Source organism: Jaculus jaculus, chromosome 10 (assembly GCF_020740685.1).
Source record: "Jaculus jaculus isolate mJacJac1 chromosome 10, mJacJac1.mat.Y.cur, whole genome shotgun sequence".
Taxonomy (NCBI): domain Eukaryota; kingdom Metazoa; phylum Chordata; class Mammalia; order Rodentia; family Dipodidae; genus Jaculus; species Jaculus jaculus.
Window position 1 is genome coordinate 6,009,325 of NC_059111.1, and position 25,325 is coordinate 6,034,649.

Below are 25,325 nucleotides of genomic sequence, written 5' to 3' on the forward strand. Positions count from 1 at the left end.
CCGAGGCTCAATTCCCAGAACCACAAAAGGGAAAAATAAGTAGAGAACATAGTAAGGAAGAGTCAAAGACAAAGAAAGTTCCTATTCAACTATTTCAACTCATTGTTTATCCTAGAGTGAAAGGGCCCCAGCCCACGGCCTGAGCGTCCACACGACAACGGCACAGAAAGTCTTCAGCAGTAGCACGTCTGCAGAACTTGATGAACTTAGACCACATCGCTCAGCACAGCAGGGCAGGGCCAAATAAACACTAAAGACTATGACAGACTAACATGGTATGCCAAGTCAACTAGCTGTGGAGTGATACCTAAAAAACAAGATCACAGCAGGCAGAAACAAGGTAGTATCAAAGGAAGGAGGAGAAAGAAGAAATTATAAGTCAACTTGAAGCAAAACAGATCAAACAGGTAAGAATGTAGTTTCTCAGTTCCGACTCCGGCTCCTCCCACGAAGCTATGACGACGTCCAGAGAGACACTGAAACAGCACAGGGCTGGCTATCCAGCGACAGCGCTCTCTGAAGGAAAAACAGAATGATTCCAAGAACACGCAACTCGACTTAGAAGCAGGAGGCCCCTCGGAGAAGGCAGCCAACAGTGAGAGCGCACAGTCCAGCCAGGCAGGGCTCTGGAGGTCCAGAACCGGGCTCTGCCCTGCTTCCTAGCCGTGTGATACCATGCTAGTCGCACAGCTCCTAGCCCTCGTCTAGAGCACTGAGGCGCCACACCTACCCCCACCCTGACGCTGGCCGCCCACAGAGCAGGCGCGGGTCCCTTCACCGCGGCCAGGGAAGCCACGGAGCCAAGAGCACTTCTCTCCCGCTCACGCCCTCAGTCTTCTGCACTCGTGCAGCCTCTCTGCAAAGCTCTGAGAAAACGCCTGCCAAGACCCAGAGTTCAGGGATTAGCACAAAGTCAAGGTAAGGGGCATCCCATGCCTGAAAAACACACAGGGGACAAGTTGTAACACTGAGTGGGAAAATGGGAAGAGAAGGCTGAAAAAAAAAAAAAAATACCCAGCCCGACCGTCTATCTTCACTCACGATGTGTTCTCGGAACACATCCTGCTTCTTACAAAGAAGCCAGTGACAACACACATCATAGTTTCCAATCCACACGACAATCTAGGGTCACCGGAGCAAAGTGAGCAGCAGCACAAAGGGTCCAAATGCCATGGACACCTAGACAAAAATACTAAGCGTCCCCGAACCCACAGCCCCATCCGAGGGAAAGACAAACACCCAATTCCAGCGGAGGGGCCACCTATGGCACAGTGACGGAGCTCGCCAACCATGCTCGGGATGGGGGGTGAGGGGTGAGGGTGTGTGGGGACTCTCCAGAGCAGCTACTCATTTTTCTACATCTAAAACCACTAGAAAACATACAGACATGAGCACATCTAACAACTTCAACAAACAGTCACCCTGTTCTTTGTGTGTGTGTATTTTTATTTATTTATTTGAGAGCAGCAGACCGAGAAAGAGGGGAGAGAGAGAGAGAGAATGGGCACGCCAGGGCTTTGAGCCACTGCAAATGAACTCCAGACACTTGCACCCCCTTGTGCATCTGGCTAATGTGGGTCCTGGGGAATCAAGCCTCGAACCAGGGTCCTTAGGCTTCACAGGCAAGCACTTAAACGCTAAACCATCTCTCCAGCCCACCCTGCTCTTTTTCTGAGACAAGTTCTTGCTACTAAGTAACCAAACCTGGTCTTGAACTCATGTTCCTCCTGCCTTAGCCTCCCAAGTGCTGAGACTACAGGCATGCAAAGCCATGCCCAGGCTTTCCATTCTTCTCTAATAAGCATCTTTGACTTTAGCCTGTAACTCAAAACGCAGCCAGGAAGTAAGTTTGCAGTGTGAGATGTGACATCACTTGCTCAGGAGCAACATGAGCAAACTGAGACAGAATTAGATCAGTGTCTCCAAACACATATACATCAGAACGGCCCAAGAGCTTGCTCAGCACACTGCTGGGACTTGCAGCCAGAGCTTCTGACTCAACAGAGCCCAGGAAGAGCCCGAGAAGCAGCGCTGACAAGTGCCCAGGGGCGCAGGCACCGCACACGCAGAGTCCATGCTGGGAGGACCATCTGTTTACATGAAACTACATTAGTGGAAAATGTGCAAAGGAAGAACACCAAAATGAAACCTTGCGTTTTTCCATGAACAGGAAAAACCTTATCATTAATCTTTAAAAAATATTAATTAATTAAACTTATTTATAAGAGAAAGAGACAGAGTGGTATGGGCATGCCAAGACCTCCTGCCACTACAAGCAAACTCCAGTCAAGTGCATGTACCACTTTGTGCATCTGGTTTTACATGGCACTAGGAAATTAAAACTCAGGCCACAGGCTTTGCAAGCAAGGGCATTTAACCAGTGAGCCATCTCCTCAGTCCAGGATCATAATTTTGTGTAAAATATTTCCAACTCTCTTAAGGAAAGATTTCAGAGTAGAAAAACTATAAAGTACGAGACATCACAGGAAGAAATGAGCTGAACCTGTTAATAACTTGAGCAACATAAAAACCGAATAGATGATTACAATGGGCAATAAAGACAGGAACTCTATGGTATGTACGCCAGAACATTCAATGATGCCTCAGTGACATCAAGGATTAATGACACCTTTTAATATGGAAGACAAACAAAAGTACTGAAAGGTAAAATGCAGTATTTACTCATAGCTTTATAAAAATACCACAAAATACAAAAGAAAACACTACTTAAGATCTTATATATACCAAATCAAAAATAAACTAACAAGGGAACTGGGGAAATGGCTTAGCTGTTAAGGCATTTGCCTGCAAAGCCTATGGACCAGGGTTCGATTCCCTAGGATCCATGTAAGCCAGATGCACAAGGAGGCACATGTGTCTTCAGTTCATATGCAGTGGCTAGAGGCCCTGGCATACCCATTCTCTCTGTCTCTTTCTCTCATAAATAAGTAAAATATTTTATTTAAAAAAAATTTTTAAAAACAACAAGAATGTGCTGGGGACATGGCTCAGCTGGAATGTACTTGTCTTGCAAGGGTGACGTCTGAGTCCAGTTCTAATACCCGAAGCCAGGCATGGTGGCCCACGCCTGTGACCCCAGCACTAAGGAAGAGGACACAGGAGGGCCACTGGGGTCAGCCAACCACTCTAGACATATCCGTGAGCTCCAGGTTCAGTGAGAGACCCTGTCTCCCCATCTCAAAAAAGAGTATGTAAATAAAAATAAGGCAAGGAAGAAGTGTCAACCTCTGGCACCCATATCACATGTGCCCACACACATATGAACACAAATATGAGAAAATGTGCCTTACACCACATAAAGCAAAAAAGTCAATTTTGTAAAAAAAATTATTTATGTGAGAGAGAAGGACAGAGAGAAATAAAGGCACATAAAGAGATGGGCGCACCAGAGCTTCTAGCCACTGAAAACGAACTCCAGACATATGTGCCACCTTGTGCATCTGACATATGTAACTACTAGGGAGTTGAACTTGGGTCCTTTGGCTTTGCAGGCAAGCACCTTACAGCTAAGGCATCTCTCTGGCCCAAAAGTCAACTTCTTTTTCTTTTTCTTTTTTCTTTTTGGTTTTTCGGGGCAGGGTCTCACTCTAGCCCAGGCTGACCTGGAATTCACTATGTAGTCTAGGCTAGCCTTTGAATTCATGATGATCCTCCTTCCTCTGCCTCCTGAGTGCTGGGATTAAAGTCGTGTGCTACCTGTTCAAAAGTCAACTTTTTAAAAAGGAAATAAAGCTTAAAAAGTCACTGCTCTTGAGCTAGGCATGGTGCACACTCCTTTAATCCCAGCACTTGGGAGGCAGAGGTAGGGGGATTGCTATGAGTTCGAGACCACCCTGAGACTACATAGTGAATTCCAGGTCAGCCTAGGAAAGAATAAATAATAAATAAAGAAGTCACTGCTTTTGGCTCCAGAATTTATAGCTGACTTATCAAACTCTACAAGATTATGTTTATATTCAGAATCTGGATCTTTTCTATTCATGTTGCAATGAATGACCCTATACCACTGTAAGCTAGGTGAGTGACTTTTATCAACACTGTATGCAGCAGCTCTCTGGCTCCACTATTAATGGGAAGGAGTTACGCCAACTCAACCTCAATGGCAGTGGCTCTTAGGGTTGAGATGGAGCCTCCAGGAGACTGTGGCCACTGGTAAGGATAGCAGAGCTGAGTATGTTGCACTCTCCTGCTGCCTAAATCACCCCTCAGGCAGCATGTCCCTTCTGTTAAAATAAAGACTAATGATCAAAAAACTACAGATAGACTATCTCTATCACACCTTCCAAGGCTCAGGGTCCATTGCGGAAGAGGTGGCAAAGAATGTAAGAGCCAAAGGAAGGGTAGGACTCCTTACAACATGCTCCTCCAGACACAAAATGGCCTGGATATCCATGACCTCACAGTGCCTGACACTACCTACACAAGACCATCATAATAAGAGGAAAAGATCATGACATCAAAATAAAAGAGAGACTGATTGAGAGGGGGAGGGGATATGATGGAGAAGGGAGTTTCAAAGGGGAAAGTGGGGGGAGGGAAGGCATTACCATGGGATACTGTTTACAGTCATGGAAGTTGTTAATAGTAAAATTAAAAAATAAAAACTAAAGACAGGGCTGGAGAGATGGCTTAGAGGTTAAGGCCTTTGTCTGAGAAGTCTAAGGACCCAGGTTCAATTCCCCATTACCCATGTAAGCCAGATGCACAGGGTGGTGTATGCGTCTGGAGTTCATTTGCAATGGCTAGCACACAAAACTATACAGATGGACCAGAGAAATGACTTAGTAGTTAAGGCACTTGCCTGCAAAGTCTAATGACCTAGGTTAAATTCCTCAGTTCCCACCTAAAGCCAGTTGCACAAAATGGCACATACATCAGGAGTTCATTTGCAGCAACCAGAGGCCCTGGCACACCCATTCTGCCTCTTTTCCATCTCTCTCTGCTTGTAAATACAAACATATATACATACAATATTAAAAAAAATAAACAAAAATTGTTTAAAAAAAGAAAAAAGAATGAAGGCAGGACATCTTTTCTTTCTACCTGCAACTCTGACCAGAGTCCTCTGCTGCTGAGAACAGTGGAGCAGACTTTTTGTTTTTTTGGTTTTTCGAGGTAGGGTCTCACTCTAGCCCAGGCTGACCTGGAATTAACTCTGTCATATCAGGGTGGCCTTGAACTCATGGCAATCCTCCTATCTCTGCCTCCCGAGTGCTGGGATTAAAGGCGTGCGCCACCACGCCCAGCTTAGACTTTTTTCCTTTGATAAAACAGTAACAGTTTTCTCCTTCTAAATTTGAGGCTCTATTTCAGAGTAAAAAAAAAAAAAAAATTAATATCATTTAACTTCTATGGTATCATCTACTTTCCTTTGAACTTCAGAAGCACTTCTTTTCAAACATATCTACATGTGTGTGGATATATACACGCGTGTCTGTGCTCTACCTTCTTTTTGAAACAGGGTCTCTCGCTGCTGCCAGTGAGCTTTGGATTATCCTCGCTCCACCTCCTATTGTCACAAGACAACACAGGGATCAGGATGCATGTGTCACTTTGCATTTGACTTCCCGTCGATTCTGGGGGATCAAACCCACTGTCATTCTCTGTAAGCAAATGCCTTTGACTACTGAGCAATCTCCCTAACCCCAAAAGTATTAACTTTTTTTCATGCAAAATTGTTATTGGATGTCACAAATTTCTCTTCACTTTTCTCATTTTATTTATATTTATTTATTTGCTTATTTATATATGTGCGATACTATGTGGCCTAAACTGGCCTTGAGCTCATGGTTCTCCTGCCTCAGATCCTAAGAACTGAGATTACAGGTATGCATTACAACTCTTACCCTATTTCAAAATAGCCATGTCCTCTACTCTGCTTCAAGATCTTGTCTGACTCAGACATCACTCTCTCCTCTATCCTATAAAGTTCACTCTTCCCGGAAACTTGCTTTATCTTCCAAGTACTAAGGCATCACTAGATAAACTACCTGAAGGGGCTCCAACCCACGCCAGACCAAGAACGCCGTCATCAAAATCTCGGTCTGTGAAGACATAGGCCAAACAGTAGTCATCATGATTCTGCTCGGAATTCAATTCCAGAAACTTCTCCACACCAATATTTGGGAAACGGAAAGGGTTTGTAGGGTCCTTTTCATCAGCAGTTGTATTGATCTAAAAATCAAAAAGCATAGTAATAGTCATGTAAGAACCTACTGTTCACATAATCTGGCTCCCTTCTCACCTCTATCTTTACCTGCCTGGACAAAAACCTCCTCAGGGCTGAAGGGAAAAGGCCTTCAGGAAGGCTCAAGATGTTGTCACTGCCCTGGCCCTGAACTGGTCAGAAAAGCCACAAACCAACCAACAAGAGGAATAAAAGAAAGGCCCAAGAAGGAAATAAAAATTTTAAATGTTAAAAATTCTCATCAAGTAGTTTCCAGATTCCTTAAAACATGGAAGATTTGGAAGGTGAGATCAAGTTTTCGGCAGGAGACACAGCTTAGGGATAGAGACCCTGCCCAGCACGCTTAGGGCCCTCGATTCAATCCCAAGTACTGGGGAGAAAAAGTAACAAGTTTTACTTTTGAAAACTCTAGCAAAGGGGGCTGGAGAGAGAGCTTAGCAGTTAAGCGTTTGCTTGTGAAGCCTAAGGACCCTGGTTCATGGCTTGATTCCCCAGGACCCACGTAAGCCAGATACACAGGGTGGGTGGTGCATGCATCTGGAATTTGTTTGCAGTGGCTAAAGGCCCTGGTGCACCCATTCTCTCTCTGCCCCTTTCTCTGTCACTTTCAAATAAATAATAAAAGTAAACAAAAAATAAAAAAAATAAAATTCTAGCAAAGGAAGAATGGCTTCTCAAACTCAACTTCCAGAGAAAGTATCTTTTAACACTAATCTCATACATATGGTGATAGTGACTGACATGAAAACATGAAACCTATTTTAGCTGATTACTAACAGAAAAAGTACCCAGGACTGTGAGCTTGGCAGACAGAGTGTATTGCAAGTTGAGCCCAACAACTACAGGTTCACTTGCTTTCCCCAAGAGGGGCCAGGACTGAGTCTCTTTTCCGCCAGCTTCCTGCCACGCCAAGACAGTCCCTGCAGATCCCTCCATTTCCTCTTCACCCGGTTCTCCTAGTGCCGCCCTCCTTCCCAAGCTGAGGGAGGACCCAGCACCACTCCCTGAACAATGCTTGCATTCAGAGCCCACCTCCTTTCAGATGACTGCCTTCTCTCTAAAGTCCTACGACAGCCTGCCTTTCTCCAGCAAAGCCAGAAAAGGACAAGCAACATTCGGAAGAGATTTTAAAAGGATACACATGAAAGTAAATTTTCCTAGAGGGCAAACCCCTGTTTATTTGAAAATACTGGTAGTAAGGGCATGATATGATCAATATAATGAGACTTACAGGTTTTTGTTTTCATTATTTTATGACCCATAATCCTCTAGCAAAACCTCCACTATAGTCTAGATTAAGGCCCTGTAGACTCAATTATGAAATCACAAACTCAATTTGCATGTGTGGTGTGTGTGTGTGTGTCTGTGTGTGTGCAAAAGCCCAGAGGAAACAACAGCAGCAACAGTAGACATGATTTAAATTAGTTCATGCATGAAGGAGAGAAGTCTAACTCAGGCACTTTCCATTTGGTAAGCAGGGTCCTTGTTATTTTGTCACATTTTAAGTACTGAAGTTCCTTACTCTTATGCGTTTCACCATGAAACTGATGTTACGGATTCCGGAGAAGTCTGTAGTCTGGTAGATTGTATCAATCGCTTTAACATGACTGGATATCTATAAATTAAAAAAAAAAAAATTAGGGGCAATGTTGAAATATAAAAAAAGATTATGAGCCAGGCCTAGTGGTGCATGCCTTTAACCCCAAAGTAAGAGGGTCACTGTGAGTTCGAAGCCAGCCTTGGCTTCAGAGTGAGTTCTAGGTCAGCCTGGGTGAGAGTAACACTGTGCCTTGAAAAATCAAAATAAATAAATATTACGAATTCCTTTTTACATCAAGAATATTTACATTCCGCCACACTTAACTTTTAAGATGTGCATCATATAAAGAAGATGAGCAAGCAAAAGCAGAAGGGCAAGTCCATGTCGGCCCCGAGCTCATCTCTGGACACACACGTTTTCAGTCTTGCTTCAGTCTTATAAAAACTGTTCCCAGGGCTGGGGAGATGGCTCAGCTACTAAAGGCACTTGCTTGCAAGCCCACCAACCAGCCTGAGCTCAATTCCTCAGCACCCATGTAAAGCCAGGCGCAAAGTGGCGCATGTGTCTATGACTCCAATGTTCTATGTCAATGGGTGGTAGAATCTGAAGAATCCGGAAGTCACGGGCCAACTAGACTGGCATACACACAGCAGCAAAAGACCTTGTCTGAAAGCAAAAGTGGAAGGGGAAGGAGACAACCAATACCCCAAGGCTTTCTTCTGACCCTCATGGCACACGCCCACACACAATGCACATGCATCAACACATACACACACACATAAAAAATAATAAATAAAATAAACTTGCTTCCTCCTGCCAGCCTACAATGTCACCTACTCAGTACACATTCTTCAAGCTTTTGTGACTAGTTCCTATATACAAGGTACTGTTTTAGGAGCTGGGGATATACTGGTGAACAAGAGAGAAGGTATCTATAAATTATCAGAGATTTTATAAGCACTTCTGGCTGGAAAGATTCCCTAGGCTTTCCACTTTTAAAACCACAAATGAAAACTGAGCTCTTTTACCAAGATAAGTTTCAGACTTGCCCACCATGTGTGAAGCTTTAAGCCAGCCACACTTCCCAAAACAAATGTAAAGCCTCAGTGTCAGGAAATCATTTTCTTATATCTTTCTTTTGTTTAACAATAGAGAACCCAAAGGGGTCTTTCAGTGACCTCTGGTCTTGGTCTATTATTTCATAACACCACAAATGAAAATACAGGCTCTTTTCAAGAACTATGGGGGTGCACTCATCTGGAGTTTGACTGCAATGGCTGGATGGAGGCCCTAGTGCACCAATTCTCTCTCTCTCATTAAAAAAGGCCAGTCAGTTGGGCTTGCCTTTAAAAAATAAAAAAAATAAAAAAAAAAAGAAAAAGAACTACACACTAACTTTAGTTTCCAGGTATAATACACACTATGAGCATTCCTATCTGTGCACAATCATTGATACCTGGGCAATCACGGCTTCTCGCGTCCCATAATACTTAAAGAACAGGTGATCAGTCTGAATATAGAGCTGGCAGGTGTTTCTTTCAGCTAAAGTTGTGCGTTTCCTCCTCAGGAGCTCTGGTCCATTAGCAGCATGTTCTTCTTGAGGTGTCTAGATGTCAGGAAGAGCCACTTCTGATAATTAGCTTACTGTAATTTTATAGTTAAGAACACATATAGTAAACAAATTTACATTATTAGGTAACACCCAAACACTTCTAAAAAAATCTCCTCATAGTAGAAAGGAGGCCACGAGAAGTTTGGAAAAAAGATGGCATGGTGGTTGGTCCCCCATTAGCCTCATGTGTTTGTGATTATGCCTTCATACTTAATTCTCAACTGGGTGGAGCTGTGCTGGAGGAGATATATTGCTGGGGTGGGCCTTGAGTGTTTATAACCCAGCCCCACTTGCCACATGTAGGGAGCTTACTTTATGTCCTCTCTGCTGATTTTGAGATGTGACACTTCCAGCTGTCTGCTCCTGCCATGCTTTTCCTACTATGGTAAAACATTCCTAAAAACTGTAAGCCAGAAATAAAGCCCTTCCTCCCATAAGCTGCTTCTGGTCAGGTGCTTGTTCCAGCAACAAGAAGGTAACTTCTACAGATGGGGAACTGAGGGTGGAGGAAAGAAGTCCTGGTGTCATATGGCACAATGGGGCAACTACAGTTCACAACAATTAAAAATTTCGAAATAACTTTGTAAAGGTTTGAGGATTTCTCATACACAAAAAGAACACCTTTAAGAGACAGAAATCCTGGGCTGGAGAGATGGCTTAGCGGTTAAGCGCTTGCCTGTGAAGCCTAAGGACCCTGGTTCGAGGCTCGATTCCCCAGGACCCACGTTAGCCAGATACATAAGGGGATGCACGTGTCTGGAGTTCGTTTGCAGTAGCTGGAGGCCCTGGCGTGCCCACTCTCTCTCTCTATCTGCCTCTTTCTCTGTCTGCTGCTCTCAAATAAATAAATAAAAATAAACAAAAAAATTTTAAAAGAGACAAAAATCCTAAACACCCTGATTTGATCATTACACACTGACTATATACATACAGCAAATTACAATACTGTACCCAATAAATATGTACAAAAACCATGCCATTTGTATATTTTTAATTTTTAGAAATGACCCAAATATTTTGGGTCATGTAACAGTCTCCATATGGATGATTTATTATTTATTCAAGCAAGTCCTTCACTTTTAAATATTTTCAAAACTTATGTCTTAACATTTATTCATTTTTAAATCTAAAGCAAGTCACAGTAGCAGTGTATAATAATTTAGTATTTTCACCAGGCATGGTGATGCATACTTTTAACCCCAGCACTCAGGAGGCAGAGGTAGGAAGACTGCCAGGTGTTTGAGGCCACAATGAGACTACATAGTGAATCCCAGGTCAGCCTGGACTAGAATGAGACCCCACCATGAAAAACCAAAAAACAAATACACACACACACACACACATATACACACTTACTTTCTTTTACTTTACATCTAATACCCAACCTAGAACCTACTCCTGTCAAACTGATCTCCTAAATCCCTAGAGTCTAACCACTTTCTCTGGCTCTACCACTGTAGCCAAAGCCATCTTTGAACTATTCACCACAATGGAATTTTTTCAAAATGAAAATATGAGGGCTGGATAGATGCTTAGCAGTTAAGACACTTGCCTGCAAAGCCTAAGAACTCATGTTCAACTTACCAGGTCTCACATAAGGTGATGCACGTGCACAAGGTCGCACATGCGCACAAGATAATACATGTGTCTGGCAACTGTAGCGGCTGGAGGGGTCTGGTGCACCAACTCTCTCTCTCTCTCTCTCTCTCTCTCTCTCATAAATGAAATTATGAGTATTTCATTTACCTGCCTAATATATCTAAACAAGTTCCTATTGCTCTAAGGATTCTAAATTCTACAAATGCAACTACTATATTACTTTGCCATACCACTACTGGCTACACACCCAAAGAAAATAAAGTCAGCATGTAACAGAGATATCTGCACACCCAAGCGTAGTGCAGAACTATTCACAGTGGCCAAGCTATGAAATCAGCCTATCTCACAGACAAATGGTTGGAACTGGAGGTCATCATGTTAAGAGAAATAAGCTTCAGAAAGAGTATTGAATGTTTTCTCTCATAAATAGAATCTAGATTTTAAAATGAGGGGGTACTATTTGAGGAGAACAGGTCTAGCAGGAAGGAAAACAAGAAAGAATAATGGGAAGGAGATTAGTATTGCCAAAGTATATTATGTATGACAATGTCATAATGAAAAAAATTTTTATGTATCATGACCACAAAACAAGTTCTTATGAGAAAATTTCTGGTACGTTGTTAAGAACTAAGGGCCTAGCCGGGAATGGTGGCACACGCCTTTAATCCCAGCACCCAGGATGCAGAGGCAGAAGGATCACCGTGCATTCGAGGCCAGCCTGAAACTACATAGTAAATTCCAGGTCAGCCTGAGCTAGATAGAGACCCTATCTCCAAAAACAAAAACAAAACAAACAAACAAAAAAAAACCAACAAAAAAAAAAAAACCTAAGGGTCTTGTCTGAGAACAACAAATGAAGTTATTCCATCAACCAAAACTACCAACAATATGTTTCCTGATGTGGATTTATGTTTTACCTGCATAAGTTTTAATGAGCTTTGTGACCCTTGTACTTCAATTCTTTCTCATGTATAGGAAACTGGAAGGCATTAATGTTGATTTTGTTTTTTCCTGCAAATCTTCCTTGTGGATTCCAACCATTTTATCTCTGCTCAGATCAGCACAGTGTCTACCACTCTTCCTTTAAAAAGTTGTTCAGACCCCGGCGTGGTGGTGCACGCCTTTAATCCCAGCACTTGGGAGGCAGAGGTAGGAGGACTGCCGTGAGTTCAAGGCCACCCTGAGACCCCATAGTGAATTCCAGGTCAGCCTGGGCTAGAGTGAGACCCTACCTCAAAAAATAAAAAATAAAAAATAAAGTTGTTCAGGACTAGAGAGATGGCGTAGCGCTTAAGGTGCTTGTCTGCAAATCCTGAGGACTTACGTTCGACTTTCCAGGTCCCACACATAAGCCAGACACACAAAGTGATGCAAGCATGCAAGGCCGCACATGAGTACAAGGAGACACACTCATCTGTAGTCCATCTGCATTGGCTGGAGGCCCTGACATGCCAATATTCATTCATTCATTCATTTTCTCTCTCGCTCTCCCTCTCTCCCTCCCTCCCTCCCTCCCTCTCTCTCTCACACACACACACACACACACATTTAAAAAAAAAAAGAGCCAGTCTAGTGGGCTTGCCTCAAAAAAAATAGTTGTTCATGTTGACTTCTGTAGTAATCTACTTGCTCTTAGGTCTACCTGGATCACTTTTCACTTTCGTCTGATTTGTTGTTGTCTTAGGGCCTCACTCTGTATCCCAGGCTGTCCTAAACTCTCTGGTGATCCTGCCTCAGCCTCCCAAGTGCTGGGATTATAAGTGTGTACACCATGCACCATGTTTCACTTTGGACACTGCTTTTCACTTCTCATAGTCCCACTTGCTTCTTTACTATAATTTTTATTCTCTCATCTTTGTGTTCAAAACTTTAATTCTTTTTATTATTTATTTGCAAGCAGAGAAAGGGGGTGGAGGAGAGAGGGAGGGAGAAAATGAGCACAGCAGTGCCTCTAGCCACTGCAAAGGAACTCCAGATGCACATGCCCCTTGAGGGCTGTCAAGGTTTGCAGGCTAGCGCCTTAACTGCTGAGGCATCTCACCAGCCCACTACTTTGATTCTTTGAATGTATTACTCATAGTTGTTTTATAGACCTTCATGTCTGTTAATGTCTGCTACTTCTGACTTGTGTCTTTCTGAGTGGGTTTCTCCTGTCTTTAGTGTCTTGTCATTCAGTACTGTTTTTGAATGGGAGATGTGTGAATGACACCCTGGAGTTGGTGGGTTTACTTACTTTAACATGTATTGGTGAGCTTTTTCTGAAAGGTAGCAACGTTCATTTGAAGTAACCTTGATGCTAGGGCTAAGCTGACCCTGCCCGTGGCTTGGGACTCTCCCACATGTTCAGCTCACAGACTCCCTTAGGGGCTTCCTTGCACACAACAGCTACTCCAGCATCCAGCACGGTGGGAAGGGGAACACTACACTCTATGAGCTTAGACACTTAGGACTTCGCCTGGGATATGGACTTTGTTCTGAGATTTGGCATAACATAAACTTGACCTCCATCCAAATGGATACCTGGTCTATTCCTGAGCACTTGACTGTACTCCTCCAGGCGCTCTGCTCTGAGGTAGCTTCCACTTAACTGCGACAGGAAGTCTGGGTATCTTCTACAGGAAGTCCTTCCTACTCAGCTCCTTCCCATGGACCCTACTTCCTACTTCTCCATGTACCTTCTTCCACCTACCAAGTGCAGTGAATAACCATGTTGTAATCTGTATACACTTGCATTAAGTCTACAAGTCAACATGGAATAACAAATGTTTTCATGAGAGTGAATTGCGTTTTTCAGTAAGAGGGAATATTCATGCATTTAAAATCAATGCTTAATATTTCTTGCAAAGTTGGGCTAGAGAAGATGGCTTAGTGGTTAAGCGCTTGCCTGTGAAGCCTAAGGACCCCAGTTCGAGGCTCGATTCCCCAGGACCCACGTTAGCCAGATGCACAAGGGGTGCATGCATCTGGAGTTCGTTTGCAGTGGCTGGAGGCCCTGGTGCGTCCATTCTCTCTTTCTCTCTGCCTGTTTCTCTCTCTCTCTCTGTCACTCTCAAATAAATAAGAATAAACAAAATAAATTTTTTAAATATTTCTTGCAAAGTTAATTTATTTTATTTATATAGGTCTGTAATTCATGTTTATATTTATATTACAATATATGACATTTCATTGACATTACTATGAATGATATACTTGCTTTAATCTACTTCTAGTAGTCTGCTAATAAATGTAAACTACTTTTGTATGTTAACACTGTATCAAGCCACGCTGCTAGGCTCTGCTGGCAAGCATGAGTTTGCCTGCCCTCCACACCGACTCCTACAGCACAAGCTACTGGCACACCAACAGCTTCTCCTTAGCTTCCCAGTGCCTCAGCCTTGATCCCACCCCCAAGTTCAAGTTTCTTTACAGATCTTTCTACCCCTCTGGCTTTTTCATGTACTATTCTCTTGCTGGGATTATTCCTTTTAATTCTTCACTGCTAACCAAACTCCTGCTTATTGTGGTGGTTTCTACTAGGGGTGTCACTTAGTAGCAGACCACCTGCCCAGCAGATACAAGGGCCTGGGTTCAATCCTAAGTACAAAGAAAAGAAAAAAATATGAACACATGAAGAAAGCCTCAAATATTATTCTAACCATCCTCCTGAAATAGAATAATGTATGCCATTCTGTATCTAGCCAGGAGTAGTGGCACATACCTTTAATCCCAGCACTAGGAAGGCAGAGGTAGGAGGATCACCATTAGTTCGAGGGCAGCCTGAGACTACATAGTGAATTCCAGGTCAGCCTGGGCTATAGTGAAACCCTACCTCGGACAACCCAAAAGAAAAGAAAGAAATAGATATGGGGCTGGGTATATAGCCAAGTAGCAGAGTGCTTGTCTAGATACATGAGACCCTGTATTTAATCCCCTGTACCTGGAAGGGCAAGAGTGGAAAGAAAAAGAGGAATGAGGAGGAAAGGGGAGAAATAGATCTGAATACAAATCTGGATGGCTCAAAAAACATGACCTCACCACTTTTGTAAAAGATATTCAAATATATGCTAAAGGTTTAATCATGAGTTTTTCATACTAAACTTAATTTTACAACTACAACTTAGGACTTAGGACAAAATTTTTAAAAAGAAACCAAATGACAAAAAAGAAAGAATAGGGTTAAAGAGACAGCTGAGCAGCTAAAGCACTTGCCTACAAAGCCAAAGGACCAAAGTTGGTTCCCCAGGACCCATGTAAGCCAGATAACACAAGGTGATGCATGTGTCTGGAGCTCACCTGCAGTGGCTGAAGGCCCTGGTGCACATTCATTCTCGATCTGTCTGTCTGTCTGTCTGTCTCTCTCTCTCTCTCAAATAGATAATAATTTGTTAAAAAAAAGAAAGAATAAACATAATCCAAGTATCAAAAGGACTAAGATTTCCATTACAGTAACAACCAACCTGGTTGTAAGGACACAGAGCTTCCCACTTTGAGGTTGGGAATGAGCTGGGTGAGCTGGTGTGTGTAGAAACCCTCACGTCTGTCCTCCTAGCACTGGGGAGGCTGAGACTAAGGATTCTGAGCATGAGGCTTGCAAGGACTTCACCGTCAGAACCAGGCCAACCTTTGCTATACAGTGAGACATCACATTTCAAATGTGAGAATGAGGCTGGAGAAATGGATTAGCGGTTAAGTGCTTGCCTGTGAAGTCTAAGGACACCAGTTGGAGGCTTGATTCCCCAGGACCCATGTTAGCCAGATGCACAATGGGGCGCACACATTTGGAGTTCATTTGCAGTGGCTGGAAGCCCTGGTGTGCCCATTCTCTGTCTCTGTCTCTCACTGCCTTTCTCTGTCTCTCTCTCTCTCTCAAAGAAATAAAAAATGAACCAAAAAAAAAAAATGAAAGTTGTCTTATAAGAGAGAATGGCTGGGCGTGGTGGTGCACGCCTTCAATCCCAGTACTGGGGAGGCAGAGGTAGGGGGATCACAGTGAGTTCAAGCCCACCCTGAGACTACAAAGGGAATTCTGGCTCAGCCTGGATGCTACCTCAAAAAAAAAAAAAAAGCTGGCACACGCCTTTAATCCCAGCACTCGGGAAGCAGAGGTAGGAGGACTGCCATGAGTTTGAGGCCATCCTGAGACTCCATAGTGAATTCCAGGTCAGCCTGGGCTAGAGTGAGACCCTACCTCGAAAACCAAAAAAAAAAAAAAAAAAAAAAAAAAGCAAGAATGCAAATAATTCATACAATACACATACATATGCTTGTCTAAGACACAAATTCTTACCAATTGTTTTAAATGTCACAGGAATGACATAAGGCAAATCATGTTCTGTAATAGTTTTCAAGTCATAAAGATTTGGGTTTAAATCTCTATACCGTTTAGCCTCCCTGAGCACTGCAAAATGTTAACATACACCACTGAGATATAAATGCTATAGAAGTCCTAGAACATAATGCTGAAATGCAAAATCACAAACCGTGCATTTCGTCTTGTGACGCAGGTCAGTGTCAGGCCCTTACCTGAGCTGCTTCCTCCACACCCGTCATTTGGTACTTCCTCATCCTCTCAAAGACCGAGTGATCTGCGCAGCCGCCCTGGGGGCCGTATCTGTGAGGGTAGTCTACAGCACAAAGAAATACCGGTCCCGTTACGTGTATGCAGAGAAGCGGTTACCTTATAAGTCAGACGACCAGAATCAGCAAAAGTCATGCATATTTCCTGATCATTTATGGGGTGACACTATGCCAGGAATTTCCCATGATGCAAATCTACAAAGCTTCCTCAACTTCAGTCTAGCTAATATATTATGTTGACTTAACTTCTTCCTATGGACATTAACAGGCCTCCCTGTAACAAGCAACCTAGAAAGATATTCCATCGCATGATAAGAGTAGATTCATTGCAATTTTTTCTATGTATAAGTGAAACGGCTACCACAACAAAGTCATAAGTATTTCATGATTCATTTTTCCCTTCATAAGTTAATTTATCCTTAACTGAACTGGTTGTATTTTCTAGTGAACTGTTATTGCAATGTTCCTTCCACTCTCTCAAAATTCTACATGCTTCTTCCTTGTTGAGGCTCTCTTTGGTTCACAAATATATTTTATAAACCTAGTAAAGTACAATGATGACAACTAGCAATATATATATATATATATCTCAACATATACAGGCTGGCAGGAAACACTGAAAACTCCCTAAGCAACTCACAAGCACAGGACACTGAAATACAAACACTATTAGAACTAAGGTCACAGATAACACCAAACACAGTGGTGGTGGGTGACTTTAACACCCCACTCTCATCAATTGACAGGTCATCCCGAGGAAAAAATAAAGAGAGGCATCTGGACTAAATGAGGTCATAAAAGGAATGGACCTAACATATATATAGGACATTTCACCCAAAGGCTGCAGAATATACATTCTTTTCAGCAGCACATGGAACATTCTCTAAAATAGACCATATATTAGGACACAAAGCAAATCTTAACAAATTCAGGAAAATTGAAATAATTCCTTGCATTCTATCTGACCACAGTGGAATTAAACTACAAATCAGTAGCAAGAAAGGCTATAGAGCACACACAAAATCATGGAAACTACACAGTACACTACTAAATGATGAATGGGTCAATGAAGAAATCAAGAAGGAAACCAAAAAATTTATAGAATCAAACGATAATGAGAACACAACATATCAAAATCTCTGGGACACAATGAAGGCAGTTCTAAGAGGTAAATTTATAGCCTTAAGTGCCTATATTAAGAAATTAGAAAGGTCGCAAGTAAATGACCTAATGCTTCACCTTAAAGCCTTGGAAAAAGAAGAACAAGGCAAACCAAAAATCAGTAGACGGGAAGAAATAATAAAGATTAGGGCAGAAATTAATGAAATAGAAACAAAAAAAAAAAATCCAAAGAATTAATGAAACAAAGAGTTGGTTCTTTGAAAGGATAAGCAAGATTGATAAACCCTTAGCAAATATGACCAAAAGAAAGAGAGAAGAGACACAAATTAATAAAATCAGAGATGAAAAAGGTAACATCACAACATATTCCAGAGAAATTCAAAAAATCATAGGGACATACTATAAAAGCATATACTCCGCAAAGTATGAAAATCTGAAAGAAATGGATGATTTCCTTGATTTATATGACCTACCTAAATTAAATCAAAGTGAGATCAATCACTTAAATAGACCTATAACAAATATGGAGATCCGAACAGTTATCAATAATCTCCAACTAAAAAGAGCCCAGGCCCAGATGGATTCACTGCTGAATTTTACCAGACATTTAAGGAAGAGCTAACACCATTGCTTCTTAAGCTTTTCCAGGAAATAGAAAAAGAAGGAATTCTACCAAACTCCTTCTATGAGGCCAGCATCACCCTGATACCAAAACCAGGCAAAGATAGAACAAAAAAAGAAAATTACAGACCAATCTCTCTCATGAACATAGATGCAAAAATTCTCAACAAAATATTGGCAAACAGAATACAAGAGTATATCAAAAAGATCATTCACCCTGACCAAGTAGGCTTTATCCCATAGATGCAGGGATGGTTCAACATATGCAAATCTATAAATGTAATACATTATATAAACAGGTTGAAGGACAAAAATCACATGATCATCTCATTAGACACAGAGAAAGCATTTGACAAAATCCAACATCCCTTCATGATAAAAGTCCTACAGAGACTGGGAATAGAAGGAACATATCTCAATATAATAAAGGCTATTTATGACAAGCCTACAGCCAACATATTACTAAATGGGGAAAAACTGGAAGCTTTTCCACTAAAATCAGGAACAAGACAACGGTGTCCACTGTCCCTACTTTTATTTAATATAGTTTCGGAAGTCTTAGCCATAGCAATAAGGCAAGCGACACACATAAAAGGGATACAAATTGGAAAGGAAGAGATCAAGTTATCATTATTTGCAGATGACATGATTCTATACATAAAGGACCCTAGAGACTCTACTAGCAAACTGTTAGAGCTGATCAAAACCTATAGCCATGTAGCAGGATACAAAATAAATACACAGAAATCAGTAGCCTTCATATATGCTAACAAACACACAGAGGATGAAATCAGAGAATCACTCCCATTCACAATTGCATCAAAAAAAAATAAAGTACCATGGAATAAACCTAACAAAGGAAGTAAAGAATCTCTACAATGAGAACTTTAAAACATTCAAGCGAGAAATTGCAGAAGACACTAGAAAGTGGAGAAACATCCCTTGTTCCTGGATTGGAAGAATCAATATTGTGAAAATGGCAATCTTACCTAAAGCAATCTATACATTTAATGCAATCCCTATCAAAATTCCAAAGGCATTCTTCATGGAAATAGGAAAAACAATCCAAAAATTCATTTGGAATCACAAAAAACCTCGAATATCTGAAATAATACTGAGCAACAAAAATAAGGCTGGTGGTATCACCATACCTGATTTTAACCTATACTATAGAGCCATAGTAACAAAAACAGCGTGGTACTGGCACAAAAACAGACATGTAGATCAGTGGAAAAGAATAGAGGACCCAGATGTAAGCCCAAGTAGCTACAGCCACCTGATATTCGATAAAAATGCCCAAAATACTCATTGGAGAAAAGACAGCCTCTTCGCAAATGGTGTTGGGGAAACTGGATGTATATCTGCAGAAGGATGAAAATAGATTCTTCTCTCTCGCCATGCACAAGAATTAAGTCCAAATGGATTAAAGACCTTAACATCAGACCTGAAACTCTGAAACTGCTAGAGGAAAAAGTAGGGAAACACTTCAACATATTGGTCTTGGCAAAGACTTTCTGAATACAATCCCAATTGCTCAGGCAATAAAACCACAGATTAATCACTGGGACCTCATGAAATTACGAAGATTTTGCACTGCAAAAGACACAGTGAAAAAAGCAAAGAGGCAACCTTCAGAATGGGAAAAAATCTTCGCCAGCTATATATCTGATAGAGGATTAAAATCTAGGATATACAAAGAACTCAAAAAGTTAAATAATAAGGAATCAAACGAGCCAATCAAAAAATGGGCTATGGAGCTAAATAGAGCATTCTCAGAGGAAGAAATACGAATGGCATATAAGCATCTAAAAAACTGTTCTACGTCACTAGTCATCAGGGAAATGCAGATTAAAACTACATTGAGATTCCATCTCACTCCTGTCAGATTGGCCACCATCATGAAAACAAATGATGATAAATGTTGGCGGGGATGTGGACAAACAGGAACATTGCTGGTGGGAATGCAATCTGGTCCAGCCATTGTGGAAAACAGTGTGCAGGTTCCTAAAACAGCTAAAGATTGATCTACCATATGACCCAGCTATAGCACTCCTAGGCATATATCCAAAGGACTCATCTCATTTCCTTAGAATTACATGCTCAACCATGTTTATTGCTGCTCAATTTATAATAGCTGGGAAATGGAACCAGCCTAGATGTCCCTCAACTGATGAGTGGATAATGAAGATGTGGCACATTTATACAATGGAGTTCTACTCAGCGGTAAGGAAAAACGAAGTTATGAAATTTGCAGAAAAATGGATGGACCTGGAAAGGATTATACTAAGTGAGGTAACCCAGGCCCAGAAAGCCAAGCGCCACATGTTCTCCCTCATATGTAGATCCTAGCTACAGATGACTGGGCTTCTGCGTGAGAGGAAAATACTTAGTAGCAGAGGCCAGTAAGTTAAAAAGGAAACATAAAGAAAAGAGAAAGGAAGGGAGGAGGGTACTTAATAGGTTGATATTGTATATATGTAAGTACAATGATTGAGATGGGGAGGTAATATGATGGAGAATGGAATTTAAAGGGGAAAGTGTCAGGGGGGAGGAAGGGAATTACCACGGATATTTTTTTATAATCATGGAAAATGTTAATAAAAATTTAAAAATTAAAAAAAAAAAAACGAGACCTACAAGTACATGTCGGCTTCAACTATCACTGGAAACAGTGCTTAAATGCTGCAGAAGTTTCAACTGGCAGTAGGAGGTAGGTTATGGAGAAGGTTAAGGATCAACCGGATCTACACTGACATAGCAGTTCTAATTCAAACTTCAAATTTGTTTTTATCACAAGTTGAAAATATTAATAGTGGGCTGGAAGAATGGCTTAGCAGTTAAAGTACTTGCCCTGCAAAGCCAAAGGACCCAGGTTTGATTCCCTGGAACCCATGTAAACCAGATGCCCTAGGTGGTGCATGCATCTGGAATTCATTTGCAGTGGCCAGAGGCCCATTCTCATTCTCTCTCTCAAATTAATAAACTTAAAAAATAAAAAGTAAACATTTTCCTTAAAAAAATTAATAGTTATAAAAGTCCATCAAACCTGGGTGTGATGGCCCATGCCTTTAATCCCAGCACTTGGGAGGCAGAGGTAGGAGGAGTACTATGAGTTCAAAGCCACCCTGAGACTATGAGGTGAATTCCAGGTCAGCCTAGGCTACAGTGGGACCCTACTTCAAAGAACAAAATACATTTATTACCAGGTGTGGTGGTGTACACCTTTTGTTTTCAATGTTTTACTTTTTATTAGAGAGTAAGAGAAAGGAGAAAGAGAAAGAGGGAGGGGGGATAGAAGACGGAGAAAGAGAATGAGTGTGCCAGGGCCTCTAACCACTGAAGAAAAAAAAAAACCTGCACACCTTTAATCCCAGCACTTGGGAGGCGGAGGTAGGAGGATCTCAGTGAGTTCGAGGCCACCTGAGACTACATAGTTAATTCCAGGTCAGCCTGGACCAGAGTGAGACCCTACCTTGAAAAACCAAAAAAACCCTCCAGATGCATGTGCCACCTTGTGCAACTGGCTTACGTGGGTTCTGGGGAATCAAACCTGGGTCCTTAGGCTTTTCAGGCAAGTGCCATAACAGCTAAGCCATTTCTCCAGCCCTGTAAGTTCAAGGCCAGCCTGAGGTCAGCATGGGCTAGATAGAGCAAGACTCTACCTCGAAAAACAAGGAATAACAAAAATCCATCAATAAATGGGAGAAGAATAACATCATTAAATTACATTTTATAACCCACTAGGATCCAATGATTCAGGCAAAGAGCATTGATGGATGCAAAATCCATCTCATTCAAACTGTAAGGGAACACAATACTCAGTCTTTGAAATTACCATCCCACCAACTGCTTAGGAATTTTAAAGGGGAAAGGTCCCTTAAAGGAAGTACCACAACGACCACTTCACTGACCAAGTGATCAAATTCAGTGAACAGCAGGACAACCTGGTGTTCTCTGCCTCCTGCTGTGACCATTTAAGAAATCCCAGCATGACTGGAACTATGTCATATTCTTGCCAAGCGTGTCCACTGAATCTAGTCAGGAGTTAGCATTCAGACACATGAAACATGAGAGGGATGGGTGTGGTGGTGCACGCCTTTAATCCTAGCACTTGGGAGGCAGAGGTAGGTGGATCACTGTGAGTTCAAGGCCACCCTGGGAATACATAGTGAATTCCAGGTCAGCCTGGGCTAAGTGAGACCCTACCTCGAAAAACCAAAAAAAAAAAAAAAAAAAAGACACAGGCTGTAGAGATGGCTTAGCAGTTAAGGCACTTGCCTGTAAAGCCTAAGGACCCATGTTAACCTCTCCAGGTCCCATGTAAGCCAGGTGAACAAATGAGGCACGTGCAAGACTACACATGCCCACCAGGTGGCACTAGCATGTGGAGTTCAATGGCAGTGGCTGAGGCCTCGGTGTGTGAATTCTTTCTCTCTCTAAAATGAAAATGAGTAAATAAATAAATAAATAAACATAATATTTTTAAGGAGAGTCTATTAGTCACTGCCCTAGACACAGGAAAAAAGAGGCATGTCATTAAAAAATAGAAAATTCAAAAACTAGGGGCAAGCAGTAAGGGTAAATAAGCCTGTTATATACCAAAACAATGAGACATAATATATGCCAAAAAGAATTTTTAAAACATTGGTGAAATTTAAACAATCTTACTGGACTTTTATAATTTTGTATTATAGTATTAAATTAGTGATAATTTGGGGGGAGGCTAAAACATAACCACTAAGGAAAATGTACACTGGGTAAAGACAATTTATATACACCACAAAGTTCAAAACTGAAGTTTCCTATCTGCAACCTTCTTCCAAACATGGTCACCCACGGCTGGGGACAGAGCACACTGGCTGAACACTGCCTAGCCTGCAGAGGCTCTGGGTTCAAGCCACAGTACCACAGACACAGACGCACAAAAAGGGGGCTCCGAAGCATTAAAACATAGCCACTTAGCCGAGCGTGGTAGCACATACCTTCAATCCCAGTACTCAGGAGGCAGAGGAGAATCACCAGGAGTTCAAGGCCACCCTGAGACTACATAGTGAATCCCAGGTCAGCCTGGGCTAGAGTGAGACCCCTCATTGGGGGAGGTGGGGACTGGCAACTCAATGGGTGCAACAGCAGCATGTCTATTATGGGGGAAACCAACCACTCACTAATTCTCCTACAAGCCACTCCATGGGAGGGAATCATGCGTGATACTGAGAACCTATGAAAGGAGAAGTCATGGAGCCCTAGGGGTGTAACACCTGCTGGTATGCTCACCAAACTGCCTGATAAGCAGTTTTCTTAATGTTCATACCCATATACTAATACTCCTCTCACTTTTGGGTTAGAGAAGCTTCTCTTTTCATATGGCAGTGTCTTCTGGGATCACTCAGAAGATACCACAGTGCTGAAAAGAAGTGACAGAGGAGTGCTCAGCACTGCAACCTCTCTGTCACACCTTCCATGGCTCAGGGTCCATTACAGAAGAGGTGGTGGGAAGAATGTAAGAGCCAAAGGCACGGCAGGACTGCTTACAATGCACTCTTCCAACTCTTCCAGATACAAAATGGCCTGGATATCCATGACCTTGCAATACCTGGTACTACCTACACAGGACCCTCATAACAGATGGAAAATACGATGACATCAAAATAAAAGAGAGAAACTAATTGAGAGGGGGAGGGGATACAACGGAGAGTGAAGGTATGAGGTGGAAAATGGGGGAGGGAATTATGGTTTATCGTAAATATGGAAGTTGTCAATAATAAAACAAGTTGGCAACTCTAGGGGGAGGACATCTGAGATCACTGTACAAACAGTCTTTTTTGTAGGTCCAACTTTTCAAAATAAAGTTAAATTTGAAAACTGCATGTCTATGAGAAAGGTTCAAATGATTCCACGGTGGAAACAGTGCTGAGAGCTCAGTGTGGAGCAGAGTGGTGTGGAGAAGCTGGTACCCACTGCTTCACCGCTTCAAGCACAGCTCCAGGACAGGGAAGGAACAGAACACTGCACCACCCAGTTTGCCTGTAATACTCTGCCGTAAGGCTGGAAGGTCTTACATAGCAGTTTGCCAAGATTTTCAGTTCTCATCTTTTTTGGGTAGCTTTAGGATGTTATCACCACAGTGCTACTAATTTTTTTTATTTTTATTTATTTATTTTATAGAGAGAGAGAGAAAGAGAAATAGGCAGGTAGAGACAGAAAGAGACAATGGGGCCCCAGGGTCTCCAGCCACCGAAAATAAACACCAGACGCATGTGCCCCCTTGTGCATCTGGCTTACATGGGTCCTGGGTAGTCGTACCTGGGTCCTTTGGCTTTGCAGGCAAGCACCTTAACCGCTAAGCCATCTCTCCAGCCCACAGTGCTACTAATTTTAACCTGTAAAGTCCCAGTGAGCCTTGCCCAGATTCTAATAGAACCTAAACTGCCCAGACTGGCAACCAGATTAATTCTTAGACCAAAAACAATTCCATCAACAATAACTAAAAAAACAAATAAGTAAAGGTATGAATACAAATACACTCACACTGTTAACTGACTTATCACTTCCCTGGAATTTGGTCAGCTACTTTAACTATTATGTGATACCAAATTTGTAATTTGATATTTGTAATTTACACTTCAATTATTTTGTGCTATTTTGCCCCAGTTCTAGATAGTCCAGGCTCCAGTAACTAAAAACGCAGCCTGATTCTTTGGCTAATTTTCCCTCAAATCGTGGATAAGAAAAGAATTAAGGTACTTTTTATAAGCCAGCAATGGAGATGCAGTAGCCTGTTGCTGCTCAGACAGTGAGTTCAGGGAAAATAAAAAAAAGCCCTAAGAGTGCTAATATGCAAAATATTTATCTTCAGAAAATAAGTGAGTCTGATTTATGTATCTTCACATTTTGATTCTGACTTTTTTTTTTTTTTTTTTTTTTTTTGGTTTTTCGAGGTAGGGTCTCACTCTGGCCCAGACTGACCTGGAATTCACTATGGAGTCTCAGGGTGGCCTTGAACTCATGGCGATCCTCCTATCTCTGCCTCCCGAGTGCTGGCATTAAAGGCATGCGCCACCATG

The 25,325-nt window shown here is 42.0% G+C and overlaps 1 protein-coding gene across 1 annotated transcript in view; it reads right to left on the bottom strand.

Annotated features, from left to right (window-relative positions):
- Adam10 (ADAM metallopeptidase domain 10) overlaps positions 1-25,325 on the bottom strand; it is a 129,492-nt gene that overhangs the window by 23,510 nt on the left and 80,657 nt on the right. Inside the window, exons 5-8 of the mRNA XM_004662431.2 lie at positions 16,465-16,565; positions 9,205-9,354; positions 7,731-7,823; positions 6,012-6,195 (exon numbers count right to left, since the gene is read on the bottom strand). Of these exons, the coding sequence (XP_004662488.1) occupies positions 6,012-6,195; positions 7,731-7,823; positions 9,205-9,354; positions 16,465-16,565 (528 nt within the window). The remainder of the gene's footprint in view (positions 1-6,011; positions 6,196-7,730; positions 7,824-9,204; positions 9,355-16,464; positions 16,566-25,325) is intronic.